This window comes from Microtus pennsylvanicus, chromosome X (assembly GCF_037038515.1).
Source record: "Microtus pennsylvanicus isolate mMicPen1 chromosome X, mMicPen1.hap1, whole genome shotgun sequence".
Lineage (NCBI taxonomy): Eukaryota > Metazoa > Chordata > Mammalia > Rodentia > Cricetidae > Microtus > Microtus pennsylvanicus.
In genome coordinates, this window is record NC_134601.1 from 113518320 (window position 1) to 113545799 (window position 27480).

The window sequence follows — 27480 nt, forward strand, 5'->3', positions numbered from 1 at the left end:
CATGTGAGAGCCACGGAAGTGTGGTCTTGTTAAAGAACTGGAGTAACAGAGTAGCATTAGATGGTTGACAAGGTATTAATTCCTTTTCAGAAGGGTCGAGTCCACCCAGACTCCACAGTTAGAGTCACGTATGGTCACCCTTTTGTTTCTTATGGCCTTACTTGTATGTGTCTTACCCCAGCTGTGTAAAAAGGAGAAACACAAGGCTTTCTCCTTCATTATTTCATCTGTTTAACACAACACTGCTTGTGGCAATGACTAAGACAAGGGCTGTAGACACAGCCCCTGCTCTGAAGAGTTGATAATCTAGTAGGGGGAGGACAACTCATAAGGAGATCATTTCCAACAGAATGACCACATCGACATCCCATCAGAGCCACTCAGCACTGCTGGATTACAAGGCGGGTTTCTGGGAAACCCTATTGTTTTGTCAGAATATATGTGTCCTCCCATAATTCACATGTGGAAAGTTAATAGTCAGTGTAAGACCTTTGAGAATGTTGGTCTCTGGGGAGTAGGTCACTGGGTTCTGCCTTGGTGATAGGATTAATGCCCGCTGTCTTTCTGCCATGTAAGACACAGCAAGAAGGCACCGTCTTTACACAGTAGAGAGTCTTCACTAAACACTGAGTGTGCTAGTGCCTTGAACGCTGACTTCCAGCGTCCAGAACTATGAACAATGACTTTCTTTTGTTTATACAGTATCCCATTTAAGGAATGGACCAAGATATCAATTTAAGACACACATCTACCACAGTTTAAACACAGAGACTAAATTGTTTATTTAATATTATTTAATATTGCACAGAAATAAAAATACTAACACTACATAACCATTACTCAAATGACAATGATGTTCTTGGGTTGACAGTTATATTTTCTAAACAAGGTCTCACAAGCACAACACAATGTAAAAATGTCTTCAGTTAACACACACCATCACTTTGGCACTGGCAAAGTATGTCACATTGAGCCAGCGGTAAACACATTCTTTTGATGTTAAGAGTTTCAGATTTTTCCACAGCCATCTTTGCCTTGCAATGTGACATCTTGAATACAAATGTACAGTGATGGGTAGCTCTGATGGATGTGAATTAATACAGGTGTGAACAAGGTGCTGTTCAAAAAACCACACGCAAGTCTTCTTAAATTACTAAAATGGCACTTTATCACCTTTGAAATAAAGTGTGTTGCACGATTTGATTTTTATTATACATGTGGTCACATAATATATAGTAGGAAAAGAACCCTGGATTCCTGGCCAAACTCTAGAACTCAATATTCAAGGCATTCAGACAAACCATACTCTGTCTGGAGCTCATTTGGCATATTTGTATAAAGCAGAACAATGCGATTTTGGGGGACTGAGCCAAGGTTTGGCTTAATAAGCCCCCAACTTCCTTCTAGCAAAATTTAATTAGGTTGAGTGAAGGGCATTTAGATTTAAAATGGAGAATTGTGTAAAACGAATTGTAGCAATAGTTAACTTTTAAAAGAGTTTTTTTTGTTTGTTTTCTTTTTTTGAGACAGGGTCTCACTGTGCAGCATCGGCTGGCCTGGAACTTGCTCTGTTGACCAGGCTGGCCTCAAACTCAGATATCCACCTGCCTCTGCCTCCTGAGTGTTGGGTGAGACTAAAGGCATATGATGCCACACCCGGTTTATGTTTCCCTTTGGAGCCAAGCATTTTAAGACTGTCTTCCATCTCCATAGGAACAACACTCTCCCTGGAATCATTTATGCTGCTAATGTTAGGAATTTAGTTGGAACATTTTTAGAGTTAAGGGAGTACAACCCCCGCCCCTACCTACACTCTATAATTTGGTAATTTAAGTTAGAACTCAATTCTATCTTTGGCAGCAGAATCACTTTTTAAAAGGTTTATTTTTATTTTAGATGTATGAGTGTTTTTGCCTGGATGCATGTCTTTGTACCACTCGTGTGCCTGCACTGAGGACAGAAGAGGGTGTTGGAGTCTCTGCAACTGGACTTACAAGCGGATGTGAGCCACCATGTGGGTTCTGGGAAGTGGACCCGTGACCACTGCAAGAGCAAGCAGCAAGTACTCTTAAGTGCCGAACTATCTCTTCAGCCCCATAGAATTTTGACTAATATTTTATGTAATTAAAGAATTGCATGTAATCGGATACTTTATAAGTACTGATGGCTGACCAAGTAGGAAACAAGAGCGTTTTATCCTTCAAATCTTCTATGAAATACAACTTTGTCTGAAAGACTCATCTAGAACGGACTGCTAGGGGGCGGAGTTGCTCTCGAAAGGTGGGCAAAGGAACAGTAGCTGAAAGCAAAATGAAACAGAAGCCTCCAAATTGGCAAGAAAGAGCACTTGATGAGTTTGTAGTGTAAGAGCAGGATGCGGGTGACGGACAGTCACATTTCGACACTGGGTGATTCTTAGAAAAATAACTGTGAGGAGGGGCCTAGAAGCCACAGCTCTCCGGAGTTCTGTCACTATGCTCACCATTATCTTGTCATAACATTGAGGATGCAGCAGCCAGTCGTAAGACCACAGCCCAGAAAACCAGAGAAAACTAGAAGATTTTTTTTTTGAGGCGTTGCCACTCGAAGACAAACAACTCAAGTTAGTTGCAACTTCTTCCTCCGTGTTGCAAAGAGATGAGTTCCACAAGAATACCAAAGAGATCTCCTCTAGGGTCCGAAGGCAGAGATGGGGGTGGGGTGGGGGGAAGGGAGCAAATTCTGTGGAATGAATGCGAAACAAGGCAGCTTGGGAGACTCCACCTGCTTTAGGAAGCTCACATGGATGAGCGCAGGTGAGGGGCATACACATCTGACTCAGAGCTTGGGTTCCCTCTGATTTAACTCTGTTCTCTGAGCGGAGGCCTCCGCTTAGGTGTCAGAGCACAAAGTCGCCGCTTAATCCCGCTTGCTCCCTACTAATTAGGACATATTCAAAGCCAAAAGTTGAGCCTGGAGCTTCTTTAAGTCATTGGGGCAACAGGAGGTCTCCAGTCCTCCAGCTCAACCAAGCACACCTCCAGGCCGAGAGTCCCAAGGGACTCGGGCCCTTCGTGAGCTCTCCTCACACAACTCCAGTGTTCGAGGGGACCCTCGGGCTCCCCGCGGTGACCAAAGGCCATTCGGGTCGCAGAAGTCAGTGCCCTGGCTCAGGAAGTTTCCTGCCGGGCTCCTGATTAGCAGCCAGCAGCTGAGACGCAGGGCGGGGCGGGTAGCCGCGCGCCAGTGAGCCAAGGCGAGCACTATTCCTGTCCCTGTGAGCTACCGGCATGTTATGTGCAGCGCGCAATCACGCTCCCAAACGTCTAGGCTGACCTGCGCTCCCCCAGTGCCACAGGGTTTGATCTGATCCTCCTCTCAGAACAAGCTCACCCCCAGCCCCCTAGCCAGTTGTCTTCGGACTGCACGGGTGTCCACAGAACGGGTCCTTCTGCTCCATGGCCGGGAATTCAGAGCCACCATCCTGCACTCCCGGGGCCCCCACAATAGGGCCACATCCACGCACTTGCCCTGTTGGAGATCAGGTACCCTCGCTGGTGCACTGTCAGATCGACCTCTTCAGGTGATGGTGCGCGGCCACCGCCGCCCCTGGCGTGCGTGTGTGGGCTCCCCAAATTGTGTAGGGGAGGGGGCTTTGGGTAACGCGCTGCCATGCAGCAGCAGCAGCTGAATGCAAGCCTAGCAATACCGAGAAGGCTCTGAAATTCACAACTTCTTCTACTAGAGACTTCTGGAAATTGTCTCTAGATCATTCGTTGTTTGAGACGGACACAGAACAACTGCCAGATCTGGATGAAGAAACCCTAAATTTTAAGCAGAGCAGGCAAAAATCGGCCTTTGCTAGGGGGCTCTGCTGCTGGACAGCGGAGGAGGGGGGTCGGTGCTGCGGGATGCCTCCAGCCGTGCCGGGCTGGCTCCATTCCAGCTTCCCGCCTCGGGCACCATGAGTTACTTCCTGTCTTACTGCAAAGCTCACGGCAGCTCTCTTCTCACCGGCTACCAGGCCCTACGTGCTGAAGGCTTCTTGTGCGACGTGATACTGGAGGTCGAGGGCAGTGAGTTCCCAGCGCACAGGTCACTTCTGGCATGCTCCAGCGACTACTTTAGGGCCCTGTTCAAGAGTCACACTAAGGAATCACAGGCTCATGTAATTCACCTGCGTGTGCCATCAGCGACTGGCCTGCAGCGTCTGCTGGACTTTATCTACACTGCCTGGCTGCCCCTCTCTATGGACACTGTGGAGGACACTCTGGAGGCCGCCAGCTACCTGCAAGTCACGGAGGCCTTGGGGCTGTGTGGCCACTACCTGGAACGTCAGCTTGCCCCAGAGAATTGCTGCTTCACTGCCAATGTGGCTGCTCGCTTTGGCCTGGCTCACACCCTTGGTGCAGCTGAACGCTGCATCGTGCGCCACCTGCGGGAGCTGCTACTGATGGGCGCTGGCCCCTCGGGACTGCTGGAACTCAACCCTATATCAATGAAGGTTGTGCTGGGTGCCCCTGACGTGGCACGGGTGGCTGAGACGCAGCTGCTGGGCCTGGCACTAGCCTGGCTGAGGCAGGAGCCTGCGACCCAGCGCCTGGCACACAGTTCAACACTGCTTGGATGTATCCGCTTTGGCTTGGTGCCTGCGGGTGTGTTGAGGCGCGTGTACTCAGGCTCTGGTCTTACTTTACCTACTCGGATCAAGGGCCTCATCATCCAGGCCCTCAATTACCACACAGCACCTTCTCGCCAGCCGCTCCTGCAGGGAGAACAGACTAGTATCCGGAGTCCCCAGACACGCATCTTACTGGTTGGTGGTCTTAGAGCGAGGGAGACTGTTACTGAAGAAATTGTGGTCCTACCAGAGGTAGTAAGGAATCGCCGCCCTGCACCTGAACCGGAGGAAGAGGAGGAAGAAGAGGAAGAAGAGATGAAGGAGGAGGAGTGGGAGCTCACCCTGGATGTGGTGTCCTTTGACGTATACAACCACAGCTGGCGCAGCCTGACACGGCTGCCGGCACCGCTGCTAGGCCACAGTGTATGTGCCATGGGCAACTTCCTATTTGTTCTGGGAGGGGAGAGCCTTTCTGGTAGTCCACCTAGCTCCCTGGCAGATGGCCCAAGGCTGGTCACAGCCTCTGTGCACCGTTATGACCCGCGCTTCCACACTTGGACAGAGGTGCCCGCCATGCGAGAAGCACGGGCCTACTTCTGGTGTGGAGTGGTAGGCGACAATGTCCTGGCCGTTGGGGGCTTGGGCTCCTGTGGCGAAGCACTGGCCTCAGTGGAGATGTACGATCTGCGCAGGGACCGCTGGGTGGCAGCTGGGGAGCTGCCGCGGGCACTGCACGGCCACGCAGGTGCCGTTGGAGACCATGGTGTTGTGTACATCTCTGGGGGCAAGGCTGGGAGAGGTGAAGGAGGCACAAGTAGCCTCCGGGATATGTACTCCCTTAGCCCTGGAGAAAGGGCATGGAGGAAGAGGGCACCCATGGGCACAGCTCGCTATGGGCATTACCTTGCGGTGCTGCGAGGTGCAGTGTTTGCCTTTTTGGGAAGGTACGAGCCCTTCTCTGAGATTGAACGCTATGATCCCAGCACGGACCAGTGGACTCGGTTGCGGTCACTACCCTACGATCGCTTCTGCTATGGACTTGCTGTGGTAGAAGAGACAGTGCTACTACTGGGCGGCCTCAAGTGGAGGGATTCACGCCAGGTGCCAACCCGTAACGTAGTGGGCTATGACCTTGACCTGGACCGTTGGGAAGACATAGGCTGTGTGCTGCCCTGGGCTTGGAGTGGCCTTCGGTGTGCAGTGCTGCAGCTGGCGGAGGGTGGGGAGGAGACAAGGGAGGGAGAGCCTGGGGAGGCACTAGATTTAGTGTTGGGTTGAACAGGTGACTCCAGTCCTCAGAGGACCCAAGAGAAAGCTGTCCTTGACCTTGCCAGCAACCCAAAGATTGGGACTCTGATAGAGCAGCTCTGAAGGGTAAGGAGACAAAGGCGACTTTAGCCAAAGAATAACTATTCCTCTTCAACTGTAAATGGCGGTCAGGAATGGTCAAATACAAAGATATGAATCAGCTTTAGTTAAATGAAGAGTTTTCAGACAAACTCACCCTGTGCTAAAGGTGGACTTTTGGAAGTAAAATAGGACCTTATCTCCCTCCCTAAACTGTTTTTCAGGTGCCTGCGATTACTTTCATGTCTTCCTTCTAAAAATGTACAATTAGTTACACACAACCCACAGAAAATTGTTGCTTATAACAGGTGTAAGAGTCCCACAAGACAGTATTACCTGAGGGAATTGTGAATGTCTACGTGCGTGTCTGGCTTCAAGAGCATGGCACGGTCGCACAGAGGAGACTGACTTTTACAGTCCAGGGCCATGGGCACAGTGCTGCTCTAATAGTTTCTTATCGAAATGGAACCGAGAAGGAAAAAAAATCTCAGAAAAAGCATTTCTTTGAGAAACTATTCTTGGTTAATTTTTTCCTGTTCTTTTTCCATCTGCTTTTACACTGGTTGGAGGCAGCTTATTAGTTTAGACATATGTCAGCAACCCTTAACCACAAAATGCTGCATTTGTAAGATGAAAATTAGCTGATTTGTGGTGGCTTACTCCCTCCAGTCCCTGAAGGCTCACAGAAAAGAATGAGTAGGTGAGCTCTACATGGTTATGTCAGGCCAGTGGAAAGATAGCTTAGCTGGGGTTTTCAAGGTCTCATAGGAGACCTTGGTAAGCTGTGAACAGGTGTTACTTCTGGCTTGGGCTGTCAGGGAGGTGGCAAAGTGAGAACTTGTAAGTGGGGCGGTGGTAGTGAGGGTGGCGGTGTGATTATGTCACCGAGGACTGTGGTAAGCCCTCTGTGTGAATAAAGTTGGTGCTTTATAAGGATTTGTTAAGGGCTGAATTTGACTTCAGTTTACAGTGCTGCCTCTCCCCTAGACCCGAAACTAAGGCAATAAATGTACAGATATATAGTGTTTAAAGGTCTCTTTCATGCTAGGCTAGTCAGGAGTCTAGTGAAAGTCCTCAGTTTAAGTTTTACCAGTAAAGCAACGGCTGACTTCACAAAGGTAGAAGCTGCTTACTAGTAACAGAGCTAGTTTCCCACTAACTGCTTGCTGTTTGCAGGCCGTTTGTCCACTGTATATGTGACACATCCATCATGTACAGAGATTTTGAAGTGACGGTACACATTGGTCTAGTAAACATCAATATGCCTAAACAACTGTAACAAGCACACTTCTTTTTAGGACAAGAGGGATTTTTTGTTTGTTTGTTTTTTCTCTCTCTCTTTCTCTCTTTTACATACACAAAATCCCATAAATTTAATGTGTGTCAATAACCATGCAGTAAATAAATGTTTTTACAAATAGGGTTTTTTTTAAATGATAAAAATATTACACTGGACTCAAAATTCCATACAAACATTAATACGTGGTTTCTCATCCATTTTGAGTAAATATAGGATTACCGAAAGTGTGCTGTAGAAAGGCCACTCTCCTGTACAGTTGTGCAAAGTCTGCAAAACGATAGTGATTTAATGTGATTTCAAAAGCAAAGAAAAAGATTCCGCTGTGTAGCTTTTACTTCCTTCTCTACAGCAAAAATATTTGAACTTTTAGAGATATAAGTACATTCACTGAGCTGTACAGGCGACAGGAGAAAGCTGATCAGAAGTAGATTTTAGGATATAGAATAATAGTAAAGGAGGCTCTCTCCCTCCTGGAAAAACAGCGAATTGTGACTTGTACATTATGCAGCCACACACTAAAAAGCAGCAAGTCACTTTCATGCTGTGGTCACTTTCCAAAACTGGACACACAGAAATGGCCGTATATATGAAGAGGATGTTACCATAGACTCCACCCACTGTATAAACAGGTCAGGAATAGGGAAACCTCTAAGTGCCTGATCTCAGGTCACTCAGAGTGGCGACTCCCTGAATGACCGCACTCTCCGTTCCTTAGCAGACAAGTCCATTAACATTTTTTCACATTGATTTCTCTATTGTAACTTCCATCTGCTATGACTAAATGTATTTTACTCCCTGGTCTGATGTATAATTACAGAAGTTTAGTTAACAGACCAAGGGAAAATTGGAAATTGCCTGGAAAATGGACTCAATTCAGTGTATACTTTGTCTTTTAAGAGTTAAGAGTTCAAAAACCATGAGTTTGGGCTGAAATTATGTATATATATGTATATATATATATATATATAGATGTATGTATGTATGCATGTATGTATCCATTATGTAGGTATGTATGTATAGCTGTTAGCTGCCTTTCTGGGTGAGTTAAGTCTGTTTTAAAAAATCCATTCTTAAATTCTTCTGTACACAATCAGCATTTCGTCACTACAAAAATAAAGGAAGATTTAAACCAAGAAAATAAAGCAGCTCTATCTTCGATTTTGGTCTTAGTTACAAAAACATCTTACAAAGCTTTGCCCTGATACACCATGCAGTGCTCTCCTTGATTTGGAATAGTGCTTTCCATTAGCCAGTTAGCACAGGTCACTAGACTATTAAGACGGGTATTAGCTGCCTGAACCTTTCTTATCTTGGCGCTCTTCTAGTTTGCTAAACTCTTTTATGCGCACCTACATTTCACAAAAATAAAACTACAGCATTAAACTTTGTGCAAGGTTTAAGAAAATTCTTAGGACATTTTAATAAATATAAAAAGGTTTAAATTCTTTCCCACCCACAAGGAGGTCTGCACCTGAAAAAAGTGTGATTTACGTTTGAAGTCTCATTTATAGAAAATTAACTTAAAGGGAGAAAAGACGACTTCAGGTAGAAAACTGCCTTTTTGTGCTTTTTCTATCTGAAGACCACCTGTATGCAGATTTCTTTGTAAAAGTTAATTGAAGTCATTAAAGAGAGTTGATTTTGCACATAAGCTGAGCACGGACTGCATATAAAACATACAAATGCTCATTAAAGACAGCGGTAATGTGACCATGTATGCTTTGTTTCATAGAGTTTGGTAACATTAAAGTATAGCTTGTCAAGTGTCCAACACATTGATAAAAAACTACCTCATGTACCTGTTCAGAGTACCAGCAGGTACTAGGTGGCCTCGAGTCAGAATGCACTTACACATGTGTCTCAATGTACGAATGAGTATGTGTTAGAGAGGAAGAGATAACATCTACTTCCGAAGAGATACTTAGTGGGTCATTTGAGGTGCTGCTTTGACAGATATCCAAGAAAAGGTCGAGGTACATCTGCTTCCATTGTTGGAATTCTTTAGATGTCAAGTCTGGATTGTCTAGGACTTTGTCAATAATGGCTACTTCCCCTTCTCTGGCCTGAAAAGCAAAAGAATTTAATAGTTAAGATAGAGATGAACGTTTATCAAAATTTCAAACAAGTCATTGAGCCAATAAATTCAGAAGGCTCTAAGAAACTGATTTGATAAGCTGACATTCACTTATCTAGACGAAAATTATGTTGCATCTTTTTTTTTCCTTCTAACTCAGTGCTATGTCTTAGCTTGCTTGTTGTCCGTGTTTAACTTTTTACTCTTGGCCTTTTCCATTTGCCATTTCTGCTTATGGAATTCTTCATGTTTTAAGGAAACCTTCCTCAAATTGGAAGACCCAGCTTAAAAGTCTCTCATTTCTTCAAACCTTCCTTAAACACCCGAGAAGAAGCTTTTCTCTCTCTATGATGTTTCTGTACCATGCCATCCCTGCCATCAGGTAGACTTACCACTAACTCTTGAGTTATTCTGGAGCTTGTCCTGCTTTTCCTTCTTTATGGTAAACTCTTCATGCCCCAGTGGAGTAACAGGGGCCCCCTGTTGCTGCAATCCAGAATTCTTGCCCTGTGACTATTGAAGATCCCTTCTCATAGCACTGGGACCCTATAAAGAACAATGCCTTTCCCTTTCATATTATAGGCTGGGATTCAGCCGATTACTAGGCGTCATTTTGGTTTAACTCTCAATGCTTCATTTGGGTATAATTCTCAAAGGCACAAATATCAAATGGAGAAGAGAATTTTTGCTGTGGAAGGTAAGATGGAGAAAGGGTTAGGACAGTTTGAGAAAACCAGCCTGGTCTTTTATGGATCTAACAGAGGGCTAAGGGAATCCTGGAAATGTTCTGCAGGAGTGAAAAAGCATACCTCTGTTCCAGAGTTTGGAGAGAAAGAAGACAATAATATGCCTAAGAAGCGCTTTGGCCAGTGAGGAGACAAGAGATTAATAGATATGGGACTGATGATGGTGGGGGTTGCCTATGGTGGGATCTGAGATCTACTTTTGGGTTTGTTCAGGCATTTTTCTGTAACAGAAGATTTTACAACCTATTACTTTTCCATTCCCCAAAGTACAGGGTTCTTTCTATCCCCCCAATTTTTGAACCAGCAAGGGACATTTCCTTTTAGTGACTTTCTTCATTATCTTTGTCTTAGAGCAGAAGAGTGAAACATAGCACCATGTATTTGGTGAGTCACTCTTTCTTCTTGAACCCAACATTTATAGTGGTTCATATTCATTGTCACAGGACAAAAATATTGTAGAGTATTTACAGAGCATAAAAGAGAAGAAATGAGAGAAGGAGAAGAGGAAGTAGGAAGGTAAGGGAGGGAGAAGGGAGAGAGGGAGGGCGTGGGAGAGAGAGGGATATGACAGCCAGCATACAAGGACCAGATATTTAAGATATTCACATATGGCAAAGAGGCAAGGGTCATAAAAAGAACTCAGGATTTCTGCAGACCTTTTATCTCATATTGCTTTGCTTGGACTTTCTTTTGGTCTCATTTGTCTTTTGCTTGCATATTTTGGTTTCAGATCTGGTTTTGTTTTGTGTGTATTTCTTGGTTTTTATTTATTTCTTTTTGACACACACACACAAAGCGAGAGAGAGACAGAGACAGAGAGAGACAGAGAGAAACAGGGTGGAGAGAATCTGGGAAGAGCTGGAAGAGAGAAAAGGATCTGGGAGGAATTGGAAGAGAGGAAAAGTATGATCTGAATAAGTTATAGGGAAAAATTTAACAAAGGACAAAAATTAAAAAAAGGTAGGATAGTGAGGATATCTTTGGAATACAGTTGGTCACTACAATTACTCTCATGACTATTATAGCTCTGCCTAGAATTGTGGCATTAGCTACCAAGGTCCATTAATTGTTCTGTAGAATAGCATTTGTACAAATACCACAGGGTTAGTTGACTCTGAATCCTTGGCCATTATTACCTGAAAACGTTTCAAATAATCATTTTTTCTATTGCATATATCTATTTAGTACTCATCTCTATTCCAATATTACATTCTTAGGAGAATGCTGTGGATTTAAAGACTTTTCAAAGAAGTCCTCTGACATTCTGTGTTTTGGAATTGCTGTGCTCCACATTCTGTATGATAATTCTTTTTATTTTGTTTCCCTTTTTGTGTGATGCAGGACCTGTTCAGGTGGTTTATAAGATGGGCCCTTTCCTCATCTATACAACCTCCTTCTTCAACTTCTGCCCCTCTGTTTCCCTGTCCTTCCACCTGCTCCCCAATCTAGGTGTGGCATAAGAAGAATGAAAACACTCTTAAGATCTTACAGAAGTACACATTGGGAAGGTGATATGCATGTTCGGAACGGATCATATGAACAGAACAATTATGCAATCTCTACGTGGAACATGATGATTTCACGTGGAACCTTCACTCCAGATGTGTTGAAATTTATGCAGGAAATATTCACAAAACATTTTAAGCGCTTAAACATTCTACATGCACACCATATGCCTTTAATAGCTTTGATAAATATACTACATGGTGAACTTCTCCTAAGGAATCAAAAGACTAAGGAATAGCACCAAGCCTGCTTTTCGAGAAGAAAGTCTTAACCACATCCTGCTTTCTCCTAAAACTAAGTCATGCAGCATTTAGTTAGTGACTTAGGACTTCAACAAAAGTCCTGACAGATTCCCCTCCCCGTCACTCTGCTGCAGGTTCTTGCTGCTTACCTTGTCTGTCCTCCAGTTCCCTGTTTTGTTGTACCACTTAGAGTATCTGACAATCGAGTTTTGGTTAGGAATAAATCTGCCCAAAGGAATTTATCTGTCCCTTTCATACCTTACCTTTAAAGTGCTTTTAAGAATTCTCAGCCTGTGCAGTTTTTCATTCATCACAGGATCATTACATCTTTTTAGAAATGATAGCCTGTATTCCATCTTGGTTGAAATGCGATGTTCTCCTATTAGCGACAGACTGGCTTCCTCCAGTGCCCTGTACAAATCTTGCAAGGAGTCTCCTAACTTCTCTTCCTGGTTTTCACCTGAAAGACAGGGTGGGAGCGGGGTAAAAAATGGGGAGAAGGGAGGGAAAGAGACAGATATGCAGTTTAATAAAGTTATTTTGTAGTTGGAAAACTCTTCTAAAAATTGGATTATCTGAAAAACAGTCTGATGAATGATTAGGTATTAAGTCTAATACTTAAATATCTCTAATAAGTAAAATTAAATAAAGTAAACCAAAATACCTCACAGGTGCTAGATTGGGTTAGATATTCCATGGGCAGCCAATTATTTTAGAAGGATTAAATAGGATTTATGATTCAACAAAGAGCCTCTTGAGAGAAAAATAGCTACACATATCTCAAATCCAAAGAATTAGAATATAAAATGTACATAACATGGAAATGCTGCTTCACATAGTTTAGTATTTTAAGACAATAACTAATAAAAGCAGATATGCTATTTAATAGAGTTTTCCTGGTTAATTAATACTGAATGATTTTCATTTTTTTAGACTTCCTAAGATGGAAGATATTGGTTGGTATACATATGATTAAGATTGTTGAGCTATTTAATAGATTATTAGATTTCATGTGACTGTCATGACAATTTCTGGTACATCATCAATACAGTAACTGATCCTAAGTTATTATCAAAAATAATGTTTTGATTTTTCAGGCAGGAGTTCACTGTGTAGGCCAGGGTGGCCTGCAATTCACTATGCAGCCCAGGCTGTGTCCTGTAACACATGAGGCTGGCAGCAAATTCATGGCACTCCTTTTGCCTTGGTCTCCCAAGTATTGGGATTACAGATATAAGCTACCATAGTTAGCAATACTAATGTTTTAAATTAAATTAAAATGAAGCACATGGATATATTTATAAGCAAATATAAAGAAATATCTGACATGTACTAAGAGAATTTATAACATTTTAAAATTCTGACAAGAAAAATACCCCACTTAAATATTTTTGAGAGAATTAAGACAATCATAAGTATGGATTTTAAATCTAGATGAACAATTTAATGTGCCATCTTGCTTTAAAATTATCTTAATAATAATGTTATATCATTATTAAACATATCAGTTTGTCATATAAGTAATAAAAATGAACTAGGATTCCTTCTTTGGGGGAGCAGTGGGGTCTTATTTGAGGAATACTACTTATACTAACCCAAGGCATAAATATAGAATGTCATACATTCCATGATGATCCATGCAATTCTAAGCTTTTGGATACAGTTTTAAAAGTAGATTCCCTAATTAACATAATACTAATGAACTTTTTTTTTGTGTCAGGCTGTAGGGTAAATAACTAACACTCATAATTTCATTTGATCTTCACCATCATATGAAGAAATATTCATTTTATATCAGGGGAGGTCTTTGCTCAAGATCATAATCTCACAGAAATGGTGGAATAAAAATTTAATCATTTAAAGTATGAATTTAATTGAAGGTGCCAATTAATGTGTGAGTAGCTTAAAATGCAGCATTCTAAACACTTATCTCATGTTTTGCATGCAATCTTTTAATAAAAAGTATTGAGCTTTCCATAGAAAAGGTTTCTAACTGGATACAAACTATACAGAGACGGTAATACTTTCTACACAGGAATATTTCTGTGTGCTCATATTCTGGCAAAGAAGGTAAATGTCAGAGGCAGAACACTTATGGGGGTGATGAGTCATACCCATAATTTGTGTAAACTATGGACACCATCCCTTGGGCTATGCAGAGGATGCTCTAAACAAATTTTAAAACACTACACCTAAAACTGCCCCAAAGTCTAAAATAATGTTATAATTTTAAGGGACTACCTTTAGGATTGAAAAGTAGTTTTGTTGAAGTCTGTATGTAGCTTTCTGCAGTTCTGAGTAGCTGAGCATAGTTATGATCGTTCAGTCTTTTCAGTAGAAAATCCCTTATCATCTGTCAGCATATGTTCTCAGTATATTATATAACAAATTCCACTAAAGAAAATCTGAACCTTCTCTCGTGCTTCATCCTTGAATGTTTTCAGTACATAGGGGATTTTGGTGGATGGGTGGATGGAAGTCTACGAAAAGAATGGGTTTTCAAGGTAAAAGCAAGATGGATTCATTATAGAGAATTTCAAATGAGAATGCCTAGGAATAAGGAAGGAACAAAACCACATGGCAACTTATGGTCACTAAATGTAGTTGTAAAAACGAGGACACATTTGAAAACAACAATTCCAATTCATAAAATCATAATCCAGGAAAGGACACTGGGGAATTTAGTAATTATTCTATTTGCCTCAAGGTTAGATTGCATGTAAAGACGGAAGTAATTTTTGAGAGCAGGGGTTTGGCTATCACTAAGAGGCCTAGTGGATGAGAATTACAGTAGCTAAGGTGTCGGGTGGCACAACGTATTAAAACTTCTTTCAGTTCTAGAAAGAAGGGGAAAGAAGCAAAAAGGATCTAGATTATAGTGTTAGAATTTAAGGATGGTTTTCACACAGTGATTTTTTTTTATTTTAAGAGAAATCTTTCTCATATTACCTAATACTGTAGGGCATATATATCTTGTTACATTTTGCCATCATTTGTTCTTCTTCTCTATGTCTTTATGTCTCTGTATCCCTACCTCTCTACTGGGGATTAAACCAAGGGTCTCGCACATACTAGGCAAACATCCTATTCCTGAACTATATCTCCAGCCAGCCCCCTTGCCTTGACTTTTAACATTTTAGAATGCTGGAGCAGAATCTTTAAGTTTTATACAATTTCAGCCAAGTTTTATTTTAAGAAGACTAAGCCTAGATTATGTTAAAAAATTTACATAAATAACTATTTTAAAAGCGAAAGTCTCCTCTGTCCCTACTTAATATTATTTGAGAGAAGCATTTAACCAAAAGAAAACAATTGCACAAAGAATTTGGTATGACATCTGTACAAAAAGCCAAGCATGAGTCCACCTCTGGGCAGCACATCCGAACAATGACTCACAATGACACAGAACACAGAAACATTTTAAAGTCCAGCCAGTGGATGGTGCGGCTCCTAGCAGAGAAAAGAAAGTCCCCCCTTAGTTCTGTATACACCACACACATGCAACACTGCACAGGACACAGTAGTGGAATGAGTAAGGAGGACAGATTGAGAAGCCAGGCTACCACAAAATGTCACCAAGTAGTTAACATTTTAAGACTACACAAAGAGTCTCTTTATTTTCAAAGGAAGGGAGTGAGGGGCAGAGTCACATTATAAATCTGATTCACTGTGCTCAACAGTCAAAACAACACAGAACTCAACATTCAAGACAAAAACAGACCTTTATTTTCTTTTATAGTTTTCAATTGGTTTCCTTGGTTTTTCTCAGATGGATATCAATTAAGTCTACAGGGCTACTGTTGCAACTGAGAACATGAAAGCACCTTTCTTTTCTTCCATTTGTTCTCTTCTTCTTCATCTCCTTCACATTTCCCTCCAGGGTTTTCTCTTCTCAAACTTTGCTTTTTCTTCTCTTGGAAGAACTTGCTTTGGAAGATGAGGCAAACACTCAGTGAGGCCTGCTTCCCAACTGAATTTCTTTCAATGTGCCAGCTCAGTCATTGGAAGACTGGCTAAAAACCAGCTCTTTTGCAATTTGAGTGAATGTTTCTGAAAATTGGCAAAGTGTAGAACACATTCAAATAAAAGGAAATATATAGGAACCTTCTGTGATTCCCACTGAGGAAGTGTATCACTGCTGCAATGACATTTTAATTGGCATCTAATTTATTCACGAAATCTGGATCTATGAAGGAATAAAATTTCCCCCAAATTGTATTTACATTTGCAGCAGATAAATTAGGTCTGTGTCAGGTACTCATCAAAAAAGTTCCATTTTCCTAAAGGAGAAAGGGTGTATAAAGTCCCCTTTCTTATATAAAATTTAATTAACTGGTGGATTTGAAGGTCAAAATTAGACAATTAATTTGTATTCTGTGTCAGGGGATGATCATTTCTGGTTGTGCCACACTTGGCAGGAGTGAAAAAAAGATCTTCTTTGATGTCATTCATATATATATGAATATGCTATTAGGAATCCAGGAACACAGTGAATATCACAATAATAGTTCATTGGTCTTCTACAGGTTGCATATGATCGCCCGGTAGTAAAAAGAATAAAGAAAAGCTCAAACAAAAGATTACCTAATGAAAAATACTAGTTTGTTGTAATGTCTTGAAACAACTTATGAGCGGATCATAATGTATTTCTCAATTCTCCAAAACTTTTGGTTAATATATTCTATGAATTTCGGCTCAGTAATTTCTAACTTTTTTTGACTACACACTTACAGGCTAAAACATGTTTGTTGTTCATAATTTACACACATTTATTAGTCTATATTAGTCTACGCTATAAATATAGGCAAAAAAATGATGCTGAAAAGGATGGGATACAAAACTCATGAGGAAATTTCCATTATTTTCTTCCTGTATGTTAGTGGATTCTCCTTCAAAGGTCTATATTGTGACTTTCCTCTCAGGGAAATTTGTGTTACTCATATTTGCATTTCCCATTCTCTATCTGCCATAATGCCTCAGGCTCTCAACAAATTCAAATGGAGTAATAGATGTCTCTATAAATAAGATGTTCCAAAGAAGATTGCCTATTAGGTGACTGTGTAATGACTGAAAAGTAATTGGTAAATACTGCTCATGCTTCTGTGATGAAAACTAAGGACACTGAAATCTCACTCTTGTCTTCTCATATTCCCTGGCACTGTAATGACGCTGTTAAAGCAGAGTAAAAGGTGGAAACAAAACCAAGAATTGGGCTCTGAAACAAACAACGGGAAATGGAGTCTTGGTACATGTTTTGGAAGAGAATTCTGTTCTTTTAAAATTGGACAATGATATCCTCATAGAAACAGTTGTTCTTTGTACAACACAGCTGTGCAATGAGCTCCAAGGTTGGGAAAGGTTAAGTTACAAATGATAGAGAAGGCTAGACATAGTAGTAGTAGTCATCAACCACATCTGAGTGGCATCTCTTCTTATGCAACCAGAAAGCACTTTAAGGCTTCCAGGCTAATCATATCAAGTACGTGGAACACTATTTTTGTCCCAAAGGGCAATTGTCATTTTCACTGAGACCACAGGATCATTTTTATGAATACTAATTTATTATCATGTCACAGAGAACAACTTATTTATATATAAGGTGACAGACTTTTAGTGGATTTGTTATCTTTGTAGGGTTTATACTAAATAAGCAGGGGTTTGCACTATAACTTGAACTGTTTTATAGTTAAGCACTAGCGATTTTAATTCATGCCTTTATATCAATCAATGTGCTATGCCTTGATTTGTAAAACTTGGGAGGAGGGGAAGGCAGCTTGTTATATTAGAAGAAAGTAAAGATTTTACAAGCTAGCTTTTAGTTTTTCCTTTGTAGCCAATTACTTATTTAAAAACTGGAAATAATTTTTCTTTTAGGAAAAGTAACAATATTCCAACATTAATATTAGGCAACAGTTTCTCGGGTGGAAAAATGGATTTTAATGAGCAAAATCCCCTTCACTGAGAGGAACAAGTGATTGGATCTACCTACATTGCTAGGGTTTTCTTTTCTTCTCTTTTTAGATCAGGCAAAGCCCGTACTTATAAGTTAACTATGTTCAGAGGCTATACGTGTCAGTTCTTCTCCAATTTGCAATTTTTGTAAAATTATGTAGTTTAATAATAACTGTATGACAGTGGCTGTATTATCAGGGTACAAGAGGTTTTTTTTTTAATGATGAATATTTCAAATGGCAGAATGTCAGCATCTTTAATACTAATTTACTAATCCCTAAGAAGGAATGGCTGTTTGAAAGATAAACATAGAAATTAATGTCAGAATCCAAATTTACCCACATAGTTTAAATATGTAAGCAGTTAAAATGGAAGTTTAAGGCAGAAATTCATAATAGTGACAGCTTCAAAGTAAAGCTAAGGGATATTTTATTTGAAAATTAATACACAGTCACTACACTCATTAATGAGGAAAACCACCTAGAATTCTTCAAATCATAAAGTTTTACTATAATATCAACAGTGAGAATGACCCAAGAGAATTTCATTACTATTAAATGCCAATAAAATAAATTTGACTTATTTCCATGAACCAAGAACCACCATTCTTTAGATATACTTAAAAACACATGAAATGGTTAGAGCACAAAGGCAATTATAAGGCAGATCCATGTGATTTTGATTCACAACACAAACTTCATTTGTGAGAAAGAAGCATAGATTTCTTCTCACTGGAAAAATACTTGCTATCAAGCATACTTAGCAAATATTTAGCTATCTAGAAAGATCTGGTACCAACTGGTAATATTTTTATTTTAAGTAATTTAATATTTTAACAGGTATTCATATTAAGCAATACCACACACTGCAGCAACAGGAAGAAAAACATTTCATAATACAATATTAAATTATTTTTCACTGCACAGTATGAAATATCCAATAATTAGCATTGAAATCATTACAGTGTATCTTATCCAACTAAAGGAAATTTCACATCTACCACAGAAGAAAAATAAGCAATAATGAGCCACAGGGGACCCAGTTACATAGTATTAAATAATATCTGAAGCTTGTTTGAAAGACATCCAGACAAAATATTTTTTTCAAATATGGAAAACCATAGCCTACAGATTTGGATTATTTTACAGAAAAAGGATAGCTCATTCCAGTTTAAGAGGCAACATCACTTCTATTTAAGTGCCAAGACAAAGGAGAAAGTTAGGATTTTAGCTAAGGAATCGAATAAAGCCTGGCATGAGGAATTTCCTTCATTACTGTCACTGAAAGCAGTCTGCCTTACACCTGAATATGCTTTAATAATAGAATAAACATATTAAGTTTCAGAGCAGGGTGTGTACACCTTGCCTTAATAGATTAACACTTAATTTAGTACAATACAGCATGTCAAGATTTAAAAATGCAAATACACTTAACAAAGAATTTGCTTCCACTGCTTTGCCAAGAGTCCATTAAACAGCATTTTCTAATTATCGGTGCTGATCCCTCTCTTCCTGGTGGCAGGCGAACACAACTGAGGTGTCACCATAGAGCCCTTCCCCAGGCAAGACCCTTTACCCTCTGTTCACCCACAGACAGGGCAGTTTTCGGCTACCGTGTTCCATCTTGATTGGTTTGATCTTATGCTAGTCCCACTGTAGAAAGCTCGAATTCTTCTTAAAGAGTGGCCTGCCCCTCATAATATCCCTTTAGGGAGGCCCCAAATCCACAACACTTGATGGTCTAAGCTTTTTACAAGTCTGTTTTCTGTTATAAACAGCAAGGACGAGGCCATTTTAGTTGCTTGCAAGAGGTTGATGTTGAGTCTGCGCCGTGCCGACTCTCTTCGATCTAAATTCTCTAAACATTAGCTTAGCAATCTGTGATTCCAATGGGTTGAGTGCCAACAGAAGTGGATCCGATTTGGCATGGAGAGGTTCTACCAACTCTCGTAGTGTATTAGCCTAATATAATAAAGCAGTGATACAATATGATGAAAGACTTGCGAGTGCCATTATTCCAAAGCACATCAGTATTTGTATTAGAAATACCACCATGCAGTACCCATGAAGAGAAAATAATGTCTAGAATTGCATATGGTTTTAATACCATAATTTCTTTCTGTTGGCATGCAAGTCTACCTCGCCATAAATGGGACCAGTTTTGATTTAGTTTGTTTGGAATGCCAATCTTCCAATTACATACAATAACTAACAGACACATCTTTTCCCACCTCTAACTTGTACATATATGTCTATAGTTTGAATCAGAAAAGCCAGCTAAAGTATTCTCCACATAGGTGCAAAACCATCAGTCTTTTTTTTCAAATCAAAATGGATTTCTATATGTTTCCTCATTTTTACACAGTCTTAAGGTATGAAGAAGGTTTTTTTTTTTTGTCTTTTGACCAGAAGGTTGTCTTCCTGCTGTGACATAAAAGCAACTGTTCTGATCCAGAGAAATTGCAATAGCCTAGCTAGCATTGTTCTGGTGAGGAGGCTCCAGACTAAATGATACCAAGTGAAAAAAAATGAAAAGCCACAACAAGAAGCATGACAAAAAGATGATTTTACATCTGAGCATTAGCCACACATCAAGGAGTTTATAAACTGGAAGAGAACAACACTTTTGAATGACTGGAAAAGTGGAGCAGAGTTCAGAAAAACTAACATCTCTCTTTGTTCATTTTATTTTTCATCTTCAGGAATCCAAATATTGTCAGTAGGTAGACATTGGCAATATTTGTCATCACTAGTATAAGGCAGAATTTTGTCTGCCGCACCCTGTCATATTTTTGGTTATATCCCCAGAAGAAACAAAGAGGGAGAAGGATCAGAAAAAGCAATCTGTCTACTGCTACATTCCTTAGAAAATGGGAAGGGGAATAACTGGTGTGTAGAAAATGAAATAGAGTGTAGTTCAAAACCAGCAGAAGCACTTATCACATCATACACTGTGTATAAAAGGGGCTGAGAGCTAAGTAATTTTCTTATGTAGGTCAAGTGAAATAACAAACAACACCTCATCATTTAAAAGATTATAATGCTGGAAATATGTCTCTAGGTCCTACCACTGTTTGATAAGGGTATGGGATTTCAGAATGGAAAATCAGAGGCAATCTAACCTGAGTCATAAAGTCTTATCTCAACTTAAACTGTCCTTAATTTTTTATGTAATTAAAATATTTTATAAGTTGTTTTAGACACATTCATCATTTTTTGTAGAGATAATATTACATGAATACTTTCATTTCTAGTATATTCCTTAATGCACATTTAACTAGAGCCCTGGTAATCAAGTGGGGTTTAATTACACTTACAGTATTGCTTCTATAAGATTAATGAATTTTATTATAAGAGATTTGAAAATATCTCTCCAGTTTAGTCCCTTGCCTGAGTATGAGATTGTGGTGAAGAATCACTATTTCAAAGTGGTGAGCACTCTTTACAAACCTGTTAATGTTAGCACAAAAAAAGGTAACTCCTTAAGAAAAAGATATCTCTCCAACTATTTGTGATTAAGTACCACTGACTAGAGACTCTTAAGGATGGAGGTATTTGTTAAACATAAATTTCTAGGTGCCACTTCTTACATACTGGATCAGGATGTCTGAGGACAGAACTCTGGAATTCTCAGTTTATACAAGTAATGATTCTTTTGCCCATTGTAGTTTGAAATCTGCACTGGCAAGGGCTACTCAGTGGGTAGGATTCACTATCTTGTATATACCTACCAGTAGTTTCTAAGTCTTTAGCCTCTAGGCAGGGATGTTATATAGCATTTAATTGCACCCCTTCCATCAGTGGAACACTATCACTCAGCTAATACAAGTTCAAGGTTTTTTGTTGAAGAATGTGTTGGAAATATCTTGGAGTCCTGAAGTTAGGAAAGTTAGGAAAAAACTTGATGAACTGCTTGAATATATTTGATGGAGGAAGGTCATTGGTTAAATAAAAAGAAACTGCTTGGTCCTCATTGGTTAGAAGATAGGTGGGAGGAGTAAACAGAACAAAACGCTGGGAGGAAGAGGAAGTGAACTCAGACTCCACAGCTCTCCTCTCCAGAGCAGACACCTCAGAGAGACACCATGCCTCGCTCCCGGGCAGACACACGCGATGAAGCAAGCCGCAAGGTTAGACATGCTGAATCTTCCCGGTAAGACCAGTGCTATACAGATGATAAGAAATGGGCTAGTCCAGGTGCGAGAGTTAGCCTAGAAGAGGCTAGGTAGAAATGAGCCAAGCAGTGTTTAAATGAATACAGTTTGTGTGTTGTTATTTCGGGGCAAAAGCTAGCCGAGCAGGCGGCTGGGGTGTTGGGGACGCAGCCCCGCCGCTCATATTACTACATATATTCTTGAAAGATAAAATTTTATGTTGAGTTAAATATTTCCTATTTTTGTTTTTTTAAAAAATATTTATTTATTATATTCTTTCTGCGTGTATGCCTGAAGGCCAGAAGAGGGCACCAGACCTCATTACAGATGGTTGTGAGTCACCATGTGGTTGCTGGGAATTGAACTCAGGACCTTTGGAAGAGCAGGCAATGCTCTTAACCGCTGAGCCATCTCTCCAGCCCCATAAATATTTCCTTTTTTTTTTTTTGGTTTTTCGAGACAGGGTTTCTCTGTGGTTTTGGAGCCTGTCCTGGAACTAGTTCTTGTAGACCAATCTGGTCTCGAACTCACAGAGATCTGCCTGCTTCTGCCTCCCGAGTGCTGGGAAATATTTCCTATTTTTGAGGCAAATAGAACAACTATAAGGATATTCTTAGACTAAGTCCAATTGAATCAACTGTATGGTTAGGTACTACAAGCCAGGCCAAACACTGGTAAAGGCACAAAGGGCTCAAGGTGCACGCCTCATTGACAAGAGTTTTGTGCAAACACAAACAAACCCATTTCGAAGTGAGACTAATCTATATGTTTATTGTTTACTTCTGAGAGACTCACACTTCTGTGCCTTTCTGCAAGTCTTTTTCAGATTCTCAACAGTCCACTGTGAGAATGCAAACTATTTTGAGAAATATATGTCCTTTTCTCCTTTTTTTTATGAGTTTAAAAATGACTCCACTAAGGACTACTCAAATAATAAACAAAAATATAAATTCTGGAAACACAAATTTTAGGAACATTAAAAACATACCCACTAGGAAGAGTTGATTTCAATCAGATGTTTGAGGTTACATTAGAGTGGTTAATGTTGAAGTCACAAACATTTGTATGAGAATGACTATGATTAAATTTGAATACTAAACAGGTACAAACATTTTCTTGTTGAATGAGAGCAAACTGCTTGAAACTGAAACTATGTACTTAAAGCAAATGAGCACTTTAGAATAGTCTCACTTTAGTTTGAATTCCAAAAGAAAACCTTCCTATTATCTGCTTTCATTCCGAGTAAACTTGAGGGCAAATCCAGGAGCGAAAGCTCCAACAAATAGTCACAGACTGCTTGCATATAGTGAAGGCCGCTGAGAGCAGATGACCAAGCCTAGCAGGGACAACATAGGAGCGTCAGAGAGAATTACTTGGTTTTTAGAAGTTTAGTTAACATACTTATCTGAAGTCTTCATTTTTCTCTAAGTATATAAATATCCAGATTAGAGTTTTTCTTAAAGTATAATTAATAACTACTTTAATCAACATAAGCATCTGAAGGAATGGACCTGTGATTTGAGCACCCACTTTCTTCTAAAAGGTTGAATTAAGAGTAGAAGCTTTTATTGTTTGCTATTCAGTTTTTTAAATGGAAAGCAAGAGGAATTAATTTTTACATGTATATGTTGTGGAGCAAAGATAAAATGAGTGTATGTGTGTTTATGTGTGTCTGTGTATACACAAATGTGATTCCTCCATTATAGTTCATTACTATTTTCTAATATTTTAGCTGAGTGATGCAGAGACAGCTCATATATTTCATCTGACAATATTATTAATAAAATAACCACATTAAACTCTACCAAGATGGCCATTTTCCTGGTGAAGTTTTCTTTCAGAAGTATTAATGGGTGTCTAGTGACTAGATTCTGAGATATGAACACACTACAAGAAAAACAAAACTTTTGCAATACGTCCTTGATATGAACAATGCATGTTTTTAATATATGAGAGTTTAAACTTTACTATGAGTTTATGTATTTATAAACAGAAGTAATTAGATCACCTGATGATCAGTGTGAAAGTAATTCAGTGATGAGACTGGACAATATGGTAAAGACATAAGTCACCAAACACCTTATGATTACGTATGACTTTGCCACAAATGGAAAAAGACCCCAACAAATTGGAATTAACAATATTTAAGTTTGTTTCTAAATCATTTCATTCTATACGTTCTCTTTTCCTCCTTCTAATCACACTATATTTTAAAAAGCCCCATAAGTACTTTGAAAGGCAGTTTTTTCTGACCTGAACTTTGAGCCACTTAAGTGATCAGGTAATAAAAATGTTTTTAAAATACTGATTTATTGATTATATTTTTATCTTAGAAGCTACTGAATATGGATGGACATCTTACTTGACTTAAATTCTCCAAACTGAAAATTCTCATAGGATAATAGCTAAGAGAAAGTAGGGGAGCTGGGGTTCTGAAGATAAATTTTGTGTGTCTTCCTTTTATCTCCTTTGGAAAATTTGCTGATCAATTAACTTGAACTTTGCTCAGTAAATGTTAAGGCTGTTGTAAGGATACTTTTACCGCCCATTTTTATTAGGTGCAGTCAGTGGCCAAACTTCCCAATTATTCAAAATATAATCTAAAAATAAATGAACATATCCAAATCAACAATATCTTTGCAAGCAATATCTAATGGATATACCTTATAGGATGGGCTATATTTCTAGGCTCTCACTGATAACCTCTGTGATACAAGGATTGTATTCAGGGCCTCATGAATGGTGAATGTGTGGTCTACCTCTGAACTACCTCCGCAGCCCTACTCCACTCTATTCTTCCTCTTGTATTGAAATTTTAAACTATCCTAAAAGTTCTGCCATTATCATATGGGAAGAGCACTATTATTTTTAAAGAATGTCATTCAGTATCAGACCCAGGAGCATATTATTCCAGGAAAGCAAATGAGGGGGGAGGTGATGTAGGAGGGTCACCTGTCTATGTGTTGCTTTCATTGGTTAATAAAAAAAAACTGCCTTGGCCTTTTGATAGGTCAGCCCTTAGGTGGGTGGAGTAGACAGAACAGAATGCTGGGAGGAAGAAAGCAGAGTCAGGCAAGTGCCATGAAGCTCCGGTCTGAGATAGACATGGGTTAGAATCTTTCCTGGTAAGCTACCATCTCGTGGTGCTACATGGATTACTAAATATGGGTTAAAGCAAGATGTGAGAATTAGCCAATAAGAGGCTGGAACTAATGGGCCAGGCAGTGTTTAAATGAATACAGTTTCCGTGTAATTATTCTGGGGCTAAGCTAGCCTTGCGGGAGCCAGGCGGGATGAAAAGCAGGCCTGCTCACCTGCTCCGCTACAGGGAGGGAAAGAGAGACACAATCTAAAAAAGGGAGTGAAAATACTAAATTCTTTTCAACAAGAATATAACAGCTGGTTGTGTGGAGGGACAGGAATGAAAACATTGTAGCAAAGCAAGAAAAGGAGTTCTTCTTACACTTCAAATCTAAAGAGTTTTTCCTCTCACACTATATACTGTTCTGACAGGAGAACTTAGAAGTGGATTTTGCTTAATGTCTTTGAGATTTCAATATTTAAAACACTGATTTTTTTCTCTTTCAATAACTTCTAAATGTTAATGCTTTATTAATAACCTCCTTGGCATGCCAGTCTGACATTTGGGATCATTTACTCATTAACAACTCTGGCAAGGAGATAAGCCACTCTGGGATCATTGCCAATTGAATTTCAGGACCATCAAAAATACCTCTCCAGCAAAGCAAGTGCCAAGAGAAGAAGAAAATTCAAGATGAGTCATTTACCACTAACACCTTTTCTTTACTTAAATCTGTTATATAGCTAATTTAACATTTCATATCCTTTTTACTTCTCCTACAATTATTATATCAGACTGTATCATAAAGCTCCTTTGTTAAAATAGTTTCACAATTCAACATAGAAATTCTATTTTAGTGATATGTATCATGTTGTTTACAAGAAAGAAATGTGGTAAATAAAAATCACTGTAAAATATATTTATAAGAATGCACCACAGGTGAAACCAATTAGTACAACTTTTCACCTTAATCGAAAATCTGGGCCAACGAGTATTCATATTCAATCTTAGCTGTGTTAGAAATTAATGGCTATTAGATTTTGGACCAGAAAATGTATTCTGTACTTGGAATAGAAAAGTATAGAATTAGAAAACTATAGGAAGTGTACCATCTGAAATATTCTATTAAATATGAGCTTCATTTCTTCTTCTGGAAAATATTGTGTAGTATTAATCCTTATAAAGAAAACTACATTTTACTGGAGAGTTACAGAGATGCTGACTCTCAGTGTTCTTATGGAAAAATAAAAATGGCTTTATATAGCTACTATGAAAGGTTGCCTGCCATATCTGTGTTTAACATTTGGTATCATATGTTGAATTTTACACTCAGCAGTATAATTACAGAAAAGTAGATTCATATAGGAACTTCACTAGCATGAGCATTTCTTTTATGAAAATAAAATCTTTGAAATGTCAGAAGGTTCTATCTTAAAATATAATTTATATTGAAATGTGAAAAAAATCTAATCTCAATACACTTGTTTATTATCTGCAAGTCAATCAATTTTATAGTGCTTTATGGGCCTACATTACTTGTAATATATTTGAAAAAAAGAGAACTCCATATTTCATTACAACCCAGTCAAGCTTTAAACATTTCTATACGTTATATTTTATATATAAAAGACTATGTTGCCTTCTCTAGAATGAAAAGATACTACATTAAGGAAGAGAGGCTGTCTCAAGTCACTTTTATTGGCTAGAAACATGTAAAAATGGGGTATATTTAGGATTCCTAAGTTTTACTTAAAACTCCCAATTGATTGACTTGCAGATAATAAACAAATGCATTGAGATTTAATTTGCTTTGGTTACTACCATTGTTTGTGGAGGAAAAGAAGATCAAAAACAATAATATCTATGGAGTAAATAATTTATCTATAACAAAAATGATCACCAAAGGATTCCACGAAAATGGACTTATTTATTTTATGTGTGTTTATGTTATTAGCCTCATTATTGGATGAAGAAATGCAAGAACCCACATAGGGCTATGTTTTCAGAGTTCTTTGATAGATGTATACATACTACTACCACAAATTTCTATATGTATACATACACATATACATATAAACATATTAGAAGATGTATTGGTTTGTGTATGGTTCAGATCTACTTCATCAGATCTAAACAGCTAATGTTATAAGTTTATTTATCATGAAATATTACACCAAACCCTTCTTAAGTCCATGAATACTAATAATCAAGATTCTAGAACAACTTATCTCTTGATTTGGTTATTAAGTGCAGAAATAATCTAAAAGACATCAATCTTGAATTTTGAAGCAAATTCAGAAAATCTTTAAATTAAAAGTTTCAAACCATCATCAAGTGTATGTTAATCACATGTGCGTATTACTATTAAGAAAGGCTGTCACACAGTTTAAACTAAGACATTATTCTGCAGCAATTGACTAAGCATAGTACACACCATAAATAGACATAAAACCAGAACCTGACCAAAGAAAATGTCGA

General features: G+C 39.2%; 2 protein-coding genes across 8 annotated transcripts in view; one reads left to right on the plus strand and one right to left on the minus strand.

The window, feature by feature from the left end:
- The first annotated feature begins 766 nt into the window (after positions 1-766).
- Klhl34 (kelch like family member 34) lies at positions 767-7533 on the plus strand. The gene has a single exon (XM_075958280.1). It carries the CDS (start codon positions 3944-3946, stop codon positions 5876-5878), a length of 1935 nt encoding a protein of 644 aa, XP_075814395.1. The 5' UTR covers positions 767-3943; the 3' UTR covers positions 5879-7533.
- Positions 7534-8960: 1427 nt separating this feature from the next.
- Positions 8961-27480, minus strand: part of Cnksr2 (connector enhancer of kinase suppressor of Ras 2) — a 207692-nt gene continuing 189172 nt past the window's right edge. For 4 of the 7 annotated variants that reach the window (XM_075958276.1, XM_075958275.1, XM_075958274.1 and 1 more), the window contains 2 exons: positions 12079-12275; positions 8961-9310 (listed from right to left, as the gene is read on the minus strand). In XM_075958276.1, coding sequence (XP_075814391.1) covers positions 9095-9310; positions 12079-12275 — 413 coding nt within the window. In that variant the 3' untranslated portion in view covers positions 8961-9094. Of the gene's footprint in view, positions 9311-12078; positions 12276-18179; positions 19729-27480 lie in introns of those variants that run through there. The other 3 variants (XM_075958279.1, XM_075958278.1, XM_075958277.1) reach the window with 1 other exon arrangement.

Bases quoted from the DNA above. Each gene is read 5' to 3' on its own strand.
- Klhl34 (XM_075958280.1), top strand. From the start codon at position 3,944: ATGAGTTACTTCCTGTCTTACTGCAAAGCTCACGGCAGCTCTCTTCTC.